The following is a 15,475-nucleotide window of genomic DNA, read 5'->3' as shown; positions in this document are numbered from 1 at the left end:
CTTTCTGCAGGGTTTTTATCATAAATGGGTGTTGAATTTTGTCAAAAGCTTTCTCTGCATCTATTGAGATGATCATATGGTTTTTCTCCTTCAGTTTGTTAATATGGTATATCACGTTGATTGATTTGCATATATTGAAGAATCCTTGCATTCCTCGTATAAACCCCACTTGATCATGGTGTATGATCCTTTTAATGTGCTGTTGGATTCTGTTTGCTAGTATTTTGTTGAGGATTTTTGCATCTATGTTCATCAGTGATATTGGCCTGTATTTTTCTTTCTTTATGACATCTTTGTCTGGTTTTGGTATCAGCGTTATGGTGGCCTTGTAGAGTGAGTTTGGGAGTGTTCCTCCCTCTGCTATATTTTGGAAGAGTTTGAGAAGGATAGGTGTTAGCTCTTCTCTAAATATTTCATAGAATTCACCTGTGAAGCCATCTGGTCCTGGGCTTTTGTTTGCTGGAAGATTTTTAATCACAGTCTCAATTTCAATGCTTGTGATTTGTCTCTTCATATTTTCTATTTCTTCCTGGTTCAGTCTTGGCAGGTTGTGCATTTCTAAGAATTTGTCCATTTCTTCCAAGCTGTCCATTTTATTGGCATAGATTTGCTTGTAGTAATCTCTCATGATCTTTTGTATTTCTGCAGTGTCTGTTGTTACTCTCGTTTTTAATTTCTAATTCTATTGATTTGAGCCTTGTCCCTTTTTTGCTTGTTGAGTCTGGCTAATGGTTTATCAATTTTGTTTATCTTCTCAAAGAACCAGCTTTTAGTTTTATTGATCTTTGCTATCGTTTCCTTCATTTCTTTCTGATCTGAATTTTATGATTTGTTTCCTTCTGCTAACTTTGGGGTTTTTTTGTTCTTCTTTCTCTAATTGCTTTAGGTGCAAGGTTAGGTTGTTTATTTGAGATGTTTCCTGTTTCTTAAGGTAGGATTGTATTGCTATAAACTTCCCTCTTAGAACTGCTTTTCCTGCATCCTGCAGGCATGGGTCGTCATGTCTCCATTGTCATTTGTTTCTAGGTATGTGTTTGTTTGTTAGTTTGTTTTTTTGCAGTACGCCGGCCTCTCGCTGTTGTGGCCTCTCTCGTTGCGGAGCACAGGCTCCGGATGTACAGGCTTAGTGACCATGGCTCACGGGCCCAGCCCATCCACGGCATGTGGGATCTTCCCAGAACAGGGCACAAATCCGTGTCACCTGCATTGGCAGGCGGACTCTCAACCACTGTGCTACCAGGGAAGCCCTGTTTCTAGGTATTTTTTGATTTCCTGTTTGATTTCTTCAGTGATCAATTCATTATTAAATAGTGTATTGTTTAGCCTCCATGTTTCTGTATTTTTTACAGATCTTTTCCTGTAATTGATATCTAGTCTCATAGCATTGTGGTGGAAGATACTTGATACAATTTCAATTTTCTTAAATTTATCAAGGCTTGATTTGTGACCCAAGATATGATCTATCCTGGAGAATGTTCCATGAGCACTTGAGAAAAATGTGTATTGTGTTGTTTTTGGATGGCATGTCCTATAAATGTCAATTAAGTTCATCTTGTTTAATGTATCATTTAAAGCTTGTGTTTCCTTATTTATTTACGTTTTGGATGATCTGTCAATTGGTGAAAGAGGGGTGTTAAAAGTCCCCTACTATGAATATGTTACTGTTGATTTCCCCTTTTATGGCTGTTAGTATTTGCCTATGTGTTGAGGTGTTCCTATGTTGGGTGCATAAATATTTACAATTGTTATATCTTCTTCTTTGATCGATCCCTTGATCATTATGTAGTGTCCTTCTTTGTCTCTTGTAATAGTCTTTATTTTAAAGTCTATTTTGTCTGGTATGAGAATTACTACTCCTGTTTTCTTTTGATTTCCATTTCCTTGGAGTATCTCTTTCCATCCCCTCACTTTCAGTCTGTGTGTGTCCCTACGTCTGAAGTGGGTCTCTTGTAGACAGCATATATATGGGTCTTGATTTTGTATCCATTCAGCCAGTCTGTGTCTTTTGATGGGAGCATTTTATCCATTTACATTTAAGGTAATTATTGATATGTATGTTCCTATTACTATTTTCTTAATTGTTTTGGGTTTGTTATTGTAGGTCTTTTCCTTCTCTTGTGTTTCTTGCGTAGAGAAGTTCCTTTAGCATTTGTTGTAAAGCTGGTTTGGTGGTGCTGAACTCTCTCAGCTTTTGATTGTCTGTAAAGATTTTAATTTCTCTGTTGAATCTGAATGAGATCCTTGCTGGGTAGAGTAATCTTGGTTGTAGGTTTTTTTCCTTCATCACTTTAAATATGTCCTGCCACTCCCTTCTGGCTTGCAGAGTTTCTGCTGATAGATCAGCTGTTAACCTTATGGGTATTCCCTTGTGTGTTGTTATTTTTCCCTTGCTGCTTTTAATATGTTTTCTTTGTATTTAATTTTTGACCCTTTGATTAATATGTGTCTTGGCGTGTTTCTCCTTGTATTTATCCTGTATGGGACTCTCTGTGCTTCCTGGACTTGATCAACTATTTCCTTTCCCATATTAGGGAAGGTTTCAACTATAATCTCTTCAAATATTTTCTCAGTCCCTTTCTTTTTCTCTTCCTCTTCTGGGACCCCTATAATTCGAATGTTGGCGCGTTTAATGTTGTCCCAGAGGTCTCTGAGACTGTCCTCAGTTCTTTTCATTCTTTTTTCGTTATTCTGCTCTGCAGTAGTTATTTCCACTATCTTATCTTCCAGGTCACTTATCCGTTCTTCTGCCTCAGTTATTCTGCTATTGATCCCTTCTAGAGTTTTTTTTTTTTTTTTCCTTCTAGAGTATTTTTAATTGCATTTATTGTGTTGTTCATCGTTGCTTGTTTCCTCTTTAGTTCTTCTAGGTCCTTGTTAAATGTTTTTTGCATTTTTTCTTTTCTTTTTCCAAGATTTTGGATCATCTTTACTATCATTATTCTGAATTCTTTTTCAGGTAGACTGCCTATTTCCTCTTCTTTTGTTAGGTCTGGTGGGTTTTTATCTTGCTCCTTCATGTGCTGTGTGTTTTTCTGTCTTCTCATTTTGCTTATCTTACTGTGTTTGGGGTCTCCTTTTTGCAGGCTGCAGGTTCATAGTTCCCGTTGTTTTTGGTGTCTGTCCCCAGTGTCTAAAGTTGGTTCAGTGGGTTGTGTAGGCTTCCTGGTGGAGGGGACTAGTGCCTGTGTTCTGGTGGATGAGGCTGGATCTTGTCTTTCTGGTGGGCAGGTCCATGTCTGGTGGTGTGTTTTGGGGTGTCTGTGACCTTATTATGATTTTAGGCAGCCTGTCTACTAATGGGTGGGGTTGTGTTCCTGTCTTTCTAGTTGTTTGGCATAGGGTGTCCAGCACTGTAGCTTGCTGGTCATTGAGTGAAGCTGGGTGTTGGTGTTGAGATGGAGATCTCTGGGAGATTTTTGCCATTTGATATTATGTGGAGCTGGGAGGTCTCTTGTGGACCAGTATCCTGAAGTTGGCTCTCCCACCTCAGAGGCACAGCACTGACTCCTGGCTGCAGCACCAAAAGCCTTTCATCCACACAGCTCAGAACAAGAGGGAGAAAAAGTAGGAAGGAAGGAAGGACAGAGATAAGATAAAGTAAGATAAAATAAAGTTATTAAAATAAAAAATAATTATTAAGAAAAAATTTTTCCTTTTAAGTAAAAAAAACAAAACAAAAAACAACAACAAAAAGGACGGCTAGAACCCTAGGACAAATGGTGAAAGCAAAGCTATACAGACAAAATCTCACACAGACACATACACACTTAGAAAAAGAGGAAAAGGGGAAAAAATAATAAATCTTGCTCTCAAAGTCCACTGCCTCAATTTGGGATGATTCGTTGTCTATTCAGGCATTCCACAGATGCAGGGTGCATCAAGTTGATTGTGGAGATTTAATCCGCTGCTCCTGAGGCTGCTGGGAGAAATTTCCCTTTCTCTTCTTTGTTTGCACAGCTCCCGGGGCTCAAATTTGGATTTGGCCCCGCCTCTGTGTGTAGGTCACCGGAGGGCGTCTGTTTTTAGCTGAGACAGGACGGGGTTAAAGGAGCCACTGATTCAGGGGCTCTGGCTCACTGAGGCCGGTGGGAGGGAGGGGCACGGTGTGCGGGGTGAACCTCCGGCAGCAGAGGCCAGCGTGATGTTGCAGCAGCCTGAGGCGCGCTGTGTGTTCTCCCGAGGAAGTTGTCCCTGGATCCCGGGGCCCTGGCAGTGGCGGGCTGCACAGGCTCCTGGGAGGGGAGGTGTGGATAGTGACCTGTGTTCGCACACAGGCTTCTTGGTGGCGGCAGCAGCGGCCTTAGCGTCTCATGCCCATCTCTGGGGTCCACGCTGATAGCCGCAGCTCACTCCCGTCTCTGGAACTCCTTTAAGCAGTTCTCTTAATCCCCTCTCCTCGTGCACCAGGAAACAAAGAGGGAAGAAAATGTATCTTGCCTCCTCGGCAGGTCCCGACTTCCCCCCCCCCCGCCCCCCCCCCACTCCCTCCCGCTGGACTCCCTCCCGCAAGCCGTGGTGCACTAACCCCTTCAGGCTGTGTTCACGCCGCCAGTCCTCTCCCTGAGATCCCACCAAAGCCGAGCCTTAGCTCCCAGCCCCGCCCACCCCGGCGGGTGAGCAGACAAGCCTCTCAGGCTGATGAGTGCTGGTCGGCACCTGTCCTCTGTGCGGGAATCTCCCCGCTTTGCCCTCTGCACCCCTGTTGCTGTGCTCTGCTCCGCGGCTCCGAAGCTTTCCCCCTCCGCCACCCGCAGTCTCCGCCCGCGAAGGGGCTTCCTAGTGTGTGGAAACCTTTCCTTCTTCACAGCTCTCTCCCACTGGTGCAGGTCCCGTCCCTATTCCTTTGTCTCTGTTTATTATTTTTTCTTTTGCCCTGCCCAGGTACGTGGGGAGTTTCTTGCCTTTTGGGAGGTCTGAGGTCTTCTGCCAGTGTTCAGTGGTTGTTCTGTAGGAGTTGTTCCACGTGTAGATGTATTTCTGATGTATTTGTGGGGAGGAAGTTGATCTCCGCGTCTTACTCTTCCACCACCTTTCCCCTCTCCTGGATTTTTTTAAGAAGTATGCTAATATACAAGTATGCTAATTCAAAGCAGTTTTGTACACTACTGTAATTAATAGGGTTTTATTGATAATATAATTATAGTATCATAACTTTAATTATTAAAATACATGTCAGTTATATCTGGTAACCAAGTAACCAGTACTTCTTCATAACTTTATTCTCCTGGGATACTTTTTTTGTATCATTTGTATAACCTGTCTTTTAAATATGCATATTATCCTCTAAAAGCTTGCTTTTATTGCATCTAAAAGATTTGCATTGGTCATTATCCTTTATACTATCCTATAAGAATGAAGTATTCATTGTATTCATAGGATCTTCGAAATCAACTCTATGAATCATATTATTTAAATTTTATTTCTGCTATTTCAAGAAGTAAACTGGAAGATATTGCAAATGCAGCATTAGCAGCTAGTGCAGTAACACAAGTAGCCAAGGTAAGAGGTTTTGGTTGGCTGATAACATTTTGTTAAATGTAAAATTTAGTAATATTCTGAAACCTATAAATAGACATTGGTGTCTAATTTACAAAGGACTGGAACAATCTAAGAAATATTTAGACCCAATACTTCTAGAAAGAGTTCTGATAGTGTAAATTATCTTCAACTTGGACTAGGCAAAATAAACCAAACTAAAGGAACTTATTACTTAGTTAATTTGAAAGACAAAAATAAGAAGCTGAATCTATTTTTGTTTTGGGCTGGGATTTATATAATTTTTTTAGCTCAGCTTAGAAATAGTTTGACAGTTGTATTGTCATAAATTATACCCAGAATATTTTGACATTGTTTTATCAGTGACCACTATAGTCACCATACTATCTTCAGATATTTTTTTAGTTAGGAGAGAGTATCCAAGGGGGCTATATTGCATATTATTAAGAAAGAAGGCCAGCAATTCTATATCATAGTCACTTTTAGTCATGTTTGGCTTAATTATAAATAAATCTATAAAATATATTCTTGGTTGTAGCCCTGTTTTGCCCTTTGTTTCTTGAATTTGGACAAGATATAACTGAAAATTCTACAGAATGATACAGGGCGAATAAAAGACTAAACAACCATGCATTTAATTCCCATTCTTTCATACTAATAGATTTTTCATTCTTAGATTTAGATAGTCCACTACTACTTCTGATTAGTTTTTAAGGCTTATGTCTTATTCTTTCTCTTCCAAAATTTATCATTAGTTTTACATGAAATATGTGAACAGTTTTCAATTTAACTACATTTAACATATCTCAGATAGTTTTCTTCATTTTTCTCCTGTTTTACACTTCTAAAGAACTAGTGTAACTTTTCCCCACCTATAAATATAGTTCACAGTGTAAAAACAGTTACTATGACTTTCTTAGAGAAGTATGATTAAAATGAATATAAAAATTAAAATTGTGGTTTTTCTTCATATTTGATATCCATTCCCATCCCAACCACAATTTGTTTTAAAATTTTATATCTTCTTAAATTTTGTTTTCTGAAACTGTTACTCTCCTTGATAATTTATTGCCCAGAGTCTTGTTTTTTTTTATTGCTTTTTAATGTTACTTTCTCATTCTTGTCCAATTTGGCAATCTACATGCTACATGGTATAATTTTTAGTTATTGAATATAATTATAGTTTTATTCATTTTATCATTGTAGATTAAATCAAACTAAAAGTGCATTCAATATTGTAAAATTGATTTGAAAACCTTTTCTTTTGTTTCTAGGTTTTTGATCAGTATCTCAATTTTATTACTTTGGAAGATGATATGTTTGTATTATGTAATCAAAATAAGGAGCTTGTTTCATATCGTGGTATGTAAAAATAGGAATTTTATAATTCATTGTTAACAAAATGAACAGTGTACTGTAGAAAAACAATAGTAAACATGTTTAGTGCACTCCTGAACCAGCTTTGTTTACAGCCCATAAAGAAAACAAGTCTCAGAGACTTGAGTTCTGTCACATGTAGACAACACTTACTAAATCTGTTTTGTAAGCTCAACGAAGGACCAATTATCTGACCTTTTAGTTACCCCACAGCAACTTGCACGAGTGGTTCACTCATGGTGTGTAAGACAGTATTTTAGTAGTAAGATTCAGTTAATCTTTTAGTACTTTGATCCTTGGACAAGAACAAGTTTACTTTGCTTCTCTGTGCTTTAGTTTCCAAATCTGTAAAACAGGAATAATAGTACTATCTACCTCAGAGTTTTTAATGGGAGTTAAATGCATTCGTGTATGTAAAATGCTTGGAAAAGTTACTGGCATATCCTAAGCACTCAGAAAACGTTGGTTAATGTTGCTATTTGTCAAGATCAGACAACAACAAAGAGTCAGCAGCTACTAATGTCCTATTATGGAATGAAGTATTGATATAAGTACCATTCTCAAATATAGGTTGTTAGACACCCTTGATTCTTACACCCTGTTCATGCAGTGGTAGGTTTGAGTATTGGTATTTGATCAAATGCTATCTAACCACCTCTGAAGTTTGTATTCCCAGCTTTGATAAACTGACCATTCCTTGGATGTAGATTAAACTTAACAGACGCACACGCATACACACAGTTAACAGACACACATGCATACACACACACACATGCACACAGGCACATGGACACCCACACCGTGTTTTATTGTCTATGCTGATTCTTTTTCTTTGTAAAAACACTTAACATGAGATCTACTCTCTTAACATTTTTAAGTATATAATACAGTATTGTTGATTTAGGTACAATGTTGTATGGCAGATCTCTAGAACTTATTCATCTTGCCTAACTGAAACTTTGTGCCCATTGATTAGTTATGTCAAATATTTTAAAGAAAATTGCAGACTACAAAAGATGTGATTAGCCAATTCATAGAAATAATTATTAATTTGATACCTAAGGATTGAGATGTTTGGGGATGACTAGAGTTTCAGAGGTTCTAAAGTAGGGGCCTCCCATGGGGGCATTTGGAAATGTGTAAGGACATTTTTGATTGTCACAATTAGCACTAGCATTTAGTGAGCAGGGACTAGGGATGCTAAATCTTCTGCAGTGTGTAAACCATACTCACACAGAAAATCGTTCTGCTCAAAATACTAGTGGTATTCTATCATAACACACTGGACCAGGTGGTAAGCTCCCAAGAGAAGAGAGCATGAATCTTTTGGTTTCACTGAGCTCCATAGTATGCCTTCTTGCTGAAATTAAGCAACATCTCTAAATGGGTGTAAGTATTTGCTGAATTGCCCCTGTAAGAGATTTTTGACAGTACTGTAGTTATTTACAGAAGTCTGTTTACATTTAATTGGCCTTTAACTTAATTAGCTACTTAAGTTACATGTTTAAAACCTAGTTTCCCTTAAGCCTTTAAGCTAAACTTGTAAATTTTGTTTATAAGTCTGTTTATTTGAAAACAAGCACCTTTACTTTTTCTTTAACTCAGATTGAACTGACTAAATTATAATCAGTCTCATATAACAAACTTAGTCAACAAACTTAGTTTGTTAAATTTCCTTAAACAGTTTAAGTTGCGTTTATAAGTTCAGCCTATTCATTTTTTAATTATTTGTTTTTTAATTGATGTATAGTCAATGTACAATATTATATAAGTTACAGGTGTATAATATAGTGATTCACAATTTTTAAAGGTTATATTCCATTTATAGTTATTATAAAATATTGGCTGTATTCCCTATGCTGTACAATGTATTCTTGTAGCTTATTTTATACATAATAATTTGCACCTCTTAATCCCTACCCCTAGGTTGTCCCCCCTTCCCTCTCCCCACTGGTAACCACTTATCTGTTATCTATAGCTGTGAGTCTGCTTCTTTTCTGTTACATTCACTAGTTTGTTGCATTTTTTAGATTCCACTTATAAGTGATACCATGCAGTATGTGTCTTTCTGTCTGACTTGTTTCACTTAACATAATACTCTGCAAGTCCATCCATGTTGCTGCAAACAGCAAAATTTCATGACTTTTTATGGCTGAGTAGTTTTAAGTACTTCAAATACCAGACCAGGCAACTTTATAAATCTAACAAAAAAAATCTGCCCAAATATTTAAATAATTATTAAAAATAATTAAATTTATAGGGAGTCTAAATTCATTAAACATTCAAGTGTTTATAAATTTGTTTTCTTATATCTCTCAACTTAAAAATCACAAGTCAGAAATTAATTATTGAATTAAAAGTATAAATTTAATTTATTAATTTTAAAGTATAATCACATGCTTAATCACCCAGATTCTCAATAGTATAATTATAGTATAATAATAGTAGTAGATTGCCCTATACATATTTTACAATATAAGCTCATTTACTCCTCAGAATAACTTAATGAAGTAGGAATTAATATTATTTTTGTTTTCTAGATGAAAAAACTGAGGCACAGATACTAAGTAACTTGATAAGGAAATGGCAAAACTGGGTTACTAAATCCAGGCACTCACTCCAGAGTTAGTGCTCTTAATTATTATGTAATTATGTGGTAAATCCTCTCAAACATTACAAGTGCTTTAATTAATAATCTTAAACAGATTATTCAAAACATAAATCAACCATATTGATACCATGGATTCAATTTTTATCACCTGTTTTCCACGATTGGGAATTTATCCAGTAAAGTACGCAGACTTGTCACCTTAGTTAGACTTAGGCTAATGTCTCAGACAAACCAAGTTGTTGTTGAAAGTGAGTTGAAGTTAGTGATGGACAGTGTTTTGACTGTTGAGGTCAGTTGTTTCAGAGGTGTGGGACTGAAGGGTATGGACCTGAAGGGTGGAGGCTTCATATAGATTTTACCTGAACCAGTGATTGGCAGAATGAGCTGAGTATTTCACTGGATTGGTATCCCCTGAATTTACATAATTCACGTTGTATCCTTATGCCATTTCTGTCATCTGATTTGGATAGATGGCAGTCTGCAATGCTGAATAGCAGCACGTTTCCTCATCCAGATTATGGTTAAAGTCTTTGTTATTTTTATGTTCTCTGCATGTACCATACTTTCTTTGAACACTTTGTTGTATCCAGTTGGATTCTGATTTCCTCTTATGCTGATCACAAGTTGTATTGAATTTTATATTTGGTTTCACATTCAAGATGCTGGGAAATTAAACGTGTTATATAGATAATATTTTAGTCCAGACAGTCTTTTAACAAACAGTTACTGAGCATCTACTTGTCAGACACTGAGCCTAGGTACTCTGAGAGATAGGAAGATGAATAAGGCAAGGTCTTTGTCAAGAAAAGTCTTCACAGCAATGTTTCTTAAAGTGTAGCCCCAACAACCTGTTTTTCAAATGTGGAAGCCATCGCGTAGTAGAGCAGCCAGGATAGCAAAGTCACTGGTTGTCAACCTAGTGAGTAGGCTTGCCACCTCTCCATTTATTCTTCCCTCCTGGCTAGGGACCATTATTACTCTTACCTTTTAAAAACATTTGACATGTTGGTTCTTAAATTTCCAAGAAAGAAATGGGACAGAAAAGAAAAAAATGTGTAGCCCCAAGTATCACCTGAGGTGTTTGTCAGAATTGCAGATTACCTAGAATTATCCCAAATCTATTGAATTGAATCCCTGAGGGAAAGGGCTAATAGTCTTTCATTTTTAATAGCTTCCAGAGAAACTTCTTTCTCTTCTCTCCTATTCTTGGAATGAGTCTTCTGTCCAATGGAGTTTGAGAACCACTTAAGTACAGTCTAGTAGATCAGAAAAGAAATTTATATGATTTGTTATAATACAAAGAAAATGTATGTGATGTTGGTCTTGCCGTAATTGATTTATTGATACATTGTCCTTTTCTGGCAGTATTTGGATAGTAAGATCAGTAAGTTTCTTGAGGCCATTTAATGTTTGTGAATAAAATTATGGAAGTCGATATTTCCTATTTGCTCTGGCAAAAATTTTGTATAATTTATGTGGTGGGTTTTTTCATATTATTACTGCTCTAATATTGATACTACTCATTACTACTACTGATATTGAGGTGGTATTTTTTTGAAGTATAATTTTTGTGGATACTTGTTCACTTAAAATTTAAAGCATAAAAAATTTTACTTCTTTAACTATTACAAGTATTATCAAACTGAATATTGATAGGTGTTGAGTAATAATTTGAATAAAAATAAAGGATAAATTTTGGTCACTTTCTTCTCCTTTATCTATGTCATTTTAGCCATTAATAGACCAGATATCACAGACACAGAAATGGAAACTGTTATGGACACTATTGTTGACAGCCTCTTTTGCTTTTTTGTTACACTGGGTAAGTTTTCAAACCTTTGTTTATTTCTTGAAAGTAAGTTATTTAACAGCTCATTTTAACTTGTTACACTGCAATATGATCCTTTATTATCTATCTGGATCTCTACAATCCCTCTCTCCAGAGTTGAGATAAAATATACATTCTGTACTATATAAAACCACAATTCTTCTAATAATTTGATGAATTTAGCATTTAGCAGCTCTCTTGAGTTGTCACCTTAGATGTCTTTGGTAATTGTAACTTCCTAATATATTGTTTGAATGTTTGCTGGTGGCTTCACCTATGTGCCTGCTAATTTTCTTTTAATATTTCATTTTGAAAAATTTCAAATGCACTTCTAATTAGAGAGATATATGCCTGGTAAGTATTAAGGCAAACTCCCAAGGCTCCAGAAAACAGTAACTTTACGTAAAACACTTATCCAATATACTCTCAAAATTTTAAACATTTTTTTGGAGTATCTAAATTTACTTACAGCTACATTGTGTTTAATGTCTAATGTATGATTTTATTCATTACTATTAATAATGGGTATGTTTAGAAATCCTCTAATGGCGATTTTAATTTTGCAGACACTGAAAACTTCAGTTAAAATGATCCTCACACTACATTAATAAAATTTCTCTCTTTTTCACAAATGAGAAAATTGAGAGATACATGCGTAGTTTAGGATATAGACAAAAGCTTGAGGAGAATTTGCATACAGATTTTGCGGGTCCCTCCTTTCAGGGATTTTTCCCTTTAATTTCCAGCCCTGAACTCCAGGCTTTGATTTCCCAGCTCAGTGAGTCTCTGCTTTCTGCTTGAGCTCTTTCTCCTCTGTGCCATGCAAACTGGAAAGTACCCTCAAGAGGAAAGCTGGTTAAAAGTATCTCTCACTGTTCAAGTATTTCTCTTCTTTCAAGAGTTTTACCCTCCTCCACTTTCTGCTTGCTTTCGATTGCTCTCAGTACCTTCAAATGGAGTTGTTGTTGGGTCTTTTTTTGTTTGTTTGTTTGTTAAAGAATGCACATGTATACCACTTTTAGTCATTAAACGGACATAATTAATCTTTCTATTTTTGCACACAGTCTCCAGAATTTTGCTGAATGCTAGAGTTATTGTGGACATTAAGGTTATTTTTGCTTGATGATAACTATATTTTCAAGGTTAAGGTAGATTGAAAAAGAAGTGTACAGACCACTGAAGTGTTAGAGCCACTTTTATTACGTAGAGTATCAGAAAGTGATTTTTCTTAAAGGAAAAGTTGAAATTACTGCCAACCTGACATAGAAAGATATCAATAATAAATTAAGTGGAAAAAAAGCAAATTTAAGGATGGTATGCAAAATATCCTATTTTTGTTTTTTATGCACTCCACACACATATTTAGACTATATGTAGAATATAACCTGGAAACATTCATATCTAATTCTTAATGGGATTATTTTGGGATGCTTGAATCAAGAGGATTAACTTTGTACATTTCTAATATTATTTGGATTTTCTTAGGACAGACATGTATAGCTTGCCATCAGAAGAAAACAAAGTTTTAAAAAATGTACTGATATTTCACGTTTTTACTTTTACAAGTGACTGAGCATGCTTTGTATAGAATCTAAAATGTAAGAATTTCAGCATATAAGTATTACAGTGTTCTTTGTTTTATGAGATTTTCAGTGCAGTTTAATTTTTTTTTCTCATTTTAGGATTTCAGCCTTCAATAAAACTTGGAATAATAGAGAGAAATTAAGAAGTCTAAAATGAGTTGATTTGATAATAAACTGAGGCCAACTTTTAGGAGCATTTTACATTGTGCAAAGAATGTGTTTTCTATTGATATTATCTTTTAAATTAGTCAAAGTGCTGACTTAGTCAGTCCATTGAAAAAATATGGTCACACTGATTGACCCACACAATATAAAAATCATGTTTTTCTGACTCCCTTCATGTTGTCTTTATAAATGGTAAGGTCTATTTCTGAAACCTTGCTTTTATTTTCAAGATTATAAATCCTTTTATGTTTGTACCCTGAAATTGTATATATCTATTGTATGTTATTATTTGAGGCTGATGTATTTTATAAGTATCCATTTTAATTATTAAGAGCTGAAATCATTGCTAACATCTGTTGTTAAAATAGGTGCTGTCCCTATAATCAGATGTTCAAGAGGAACAGCAGCAGAAATGGTAGCAGTGGTGAGTTCATGCAAATATCCATTGGGGATAAATAATGTGTCAGTTGTTTTCCCTAAATACCGCAAGTATTTTTGTTAATATTAAGTATGTATACAGTTGTTATGGGTTATATATTAAGTGCCAAAGGCAAATATTTTTATTTTATAACATTGGGATTACACCAAAAATAAAAAGTAATCATTGTGATCATGTGATGGAGTAAAATGATTTATTCCAATGTGAATGTGCTATTCCAGCCCTGTTTCTTTTTTACTCAAATAAATATTCCTCATTTAGCTTTGTCTCTCTAAGTAGTATCTTACACTTATTTGATTCCTCAAATCATTTAATATTTAACTTCATTTAGCAAACATTTATTAACAATTGTAATCATTTTTAACATGATGAAGTGTATTTTGCTTTCCCATAATACTGGAGTAGGACATTCTGTGTAAAATGAGCATTCAAGAATTTGCTTTAAAGATTAAAAAATAAGATATTAGAGAAATTACAGAGTTACTGAAAAGAAGGTAAATGGTATGGAAAGATGGAGGAAGATACACTAACATTTTTGAGTTTTAGTAGCCCAAATGAGTCACTGACAGATAGAGGGCTAGTTTCTTTCACATATTCCATCTCTATTCTGGAGCCTCTTGCAACCACCACTATTGAGATAGCTTCCTCGGTGCAGCAAGTTATGCTTTGGGAGAGAGTGTGGGTTATTACTGCAAAACGTTTCCTATACCTAAAGTAAAAATAGTCAAAAAAAAGTGATTATTAGTGAAATCAGGTCTGAGTCACAATAGAAAAAGCATTGGTCTTTTCAAGTCCAAGTTAGGATAATATTGAATAGTAAAGAAGCTAAAATGTGAGAATTGCTGTTTTGTAAAGGAATTCTAAATTTCTTAGTTCCAAAATTAAGAATACAATGTGTATTACCCTATGCAAAGTTGTCGGAAACTGTTCTTCAAGAGTTAATGTAGCACAGGGAACTCTACTCAATATTCTGTGATAACCTATATAAGAAAAGAATCTAAAAAAAGATGAATATATGTGTATGTATAACTGAATCACTTTGCTGTACACCTGAAACTAACACAGCATTGTAAATCAACTATGCTTCAATAAAATTAAATATTTTTTTAAAAAGAGTTAATGTAAAATTTCATTTTTCAGAAACTAGATAAGAAACTTCGGGAAAATCTGAGAGATGCAAGAAACAGTCTTTTTACAGGTGACACACTTGGAGCTGGCCAGTTCAGGTATTATGTTAGTTAATACACCTTATATGCTTGAAAATGAAACATTTGTAGAGTTTTTTGGGTTGTTTTTCCTTGTCTGATAGAATACCCTTATACTGGAAAGTCTAGATCAGGGTTTTGATTCAAATCGTTCTTAAAAATACAAATGGAATATTTTATTTAATTTACCTTCTTTTGTTAGAATTTTTTGTTTTTTCATTTTTATCATCTGTAGGATAAATTTTTCTGTTTATACGGCCTTTTTTTTTTTTTGCGGTACGCGGGCCTCTCACTGTTGTGGCCTCTCCCGTTGCGGAGCACAGGCTCTGGACGCGCAGGCTCAGCAGCCATGGCTCACGGGCCTAGCCGCTCCGCGGCATGTGGGATCTTCCCGGACCGAGGCACGAACCCGTGTCCTCTGTATCAGCAGGCGGACTCTCAACCACTGCACCACCAGGGAAGCCCTGTTTATACGGCTTTTGCAGTAAGAAGCCACTTCCTTTTAATTATCATTAAGCCTCTTGGTAATGAAAAAAAGTAAGTTGAATAACTTGTGATGCCTATGTCTATTTCTACCTGTCTATTAACTGGTTTCCATTTTTACATTAAAATACCGGCAAAGTATTTTTGTCTTTTTTACCATGTCTAGTATAAATAGATAATGCCAAAGTTACTGACTGCTCAATTATTATTGAATAGAAATTTTTTTTAAAAAACTGTCCATTATAGTGTATTTAACTTTTGTTTATTAAAAATAATGGACAGGGCTTC

General features: G+C 35.6%; 1 protein-coding gene across 1 annotated transcript in view; it reads left to right on the top strand.

The window, feature by feature from the left end:
• SCFD1 (sec1 family domain containing 1) overlaps positions 1-15,475 on the top strand; it is a 135,159-nt gene that overhangs the window by 28,907 nt on the left and 90,777 nt on the right. The window contains exons 5-9 of the mRNA XM_065873045.1: positions 5,377-5,499; positions 6,771-6,858; positions 11,217-11,306; positions 13,429-13,484; positions 14,640-14,725. Of these exons, the coding sequence (XP_065729117.1) occupies positions 5,377-5,499; positions 6,771-6,858; positions 11,217-11,306; positions 13,429-13,484; positions 14,640-14,725 (443 nt within the window). The remainder of the gene's footprint in view (positions 1-5,376; positions 5,500-6,770; positions 6,859-11,216; positions 11,307-13,428; positions 13,485-14,639; positions 14,726-15,475) is intronic.

Source organism: Phocoena phocoena, chromosome 2, assembly GCF_963924675.1.
Source record: "Phocoena phocoena chromosome 2, mPhoPho1.1, whole genome shotgun sequence".
NCBI lineage: Eukaryota > Metazoa > Chordata > Mammalia > Artiodactyla > Phocoenidae > Phocoena > Phocoena phocoena.
The sequence above is the reverse complement of the archived record's forward strand: the minus strand, read 5'-3'. Positions and strand labels throughout refer to the sequence as shown.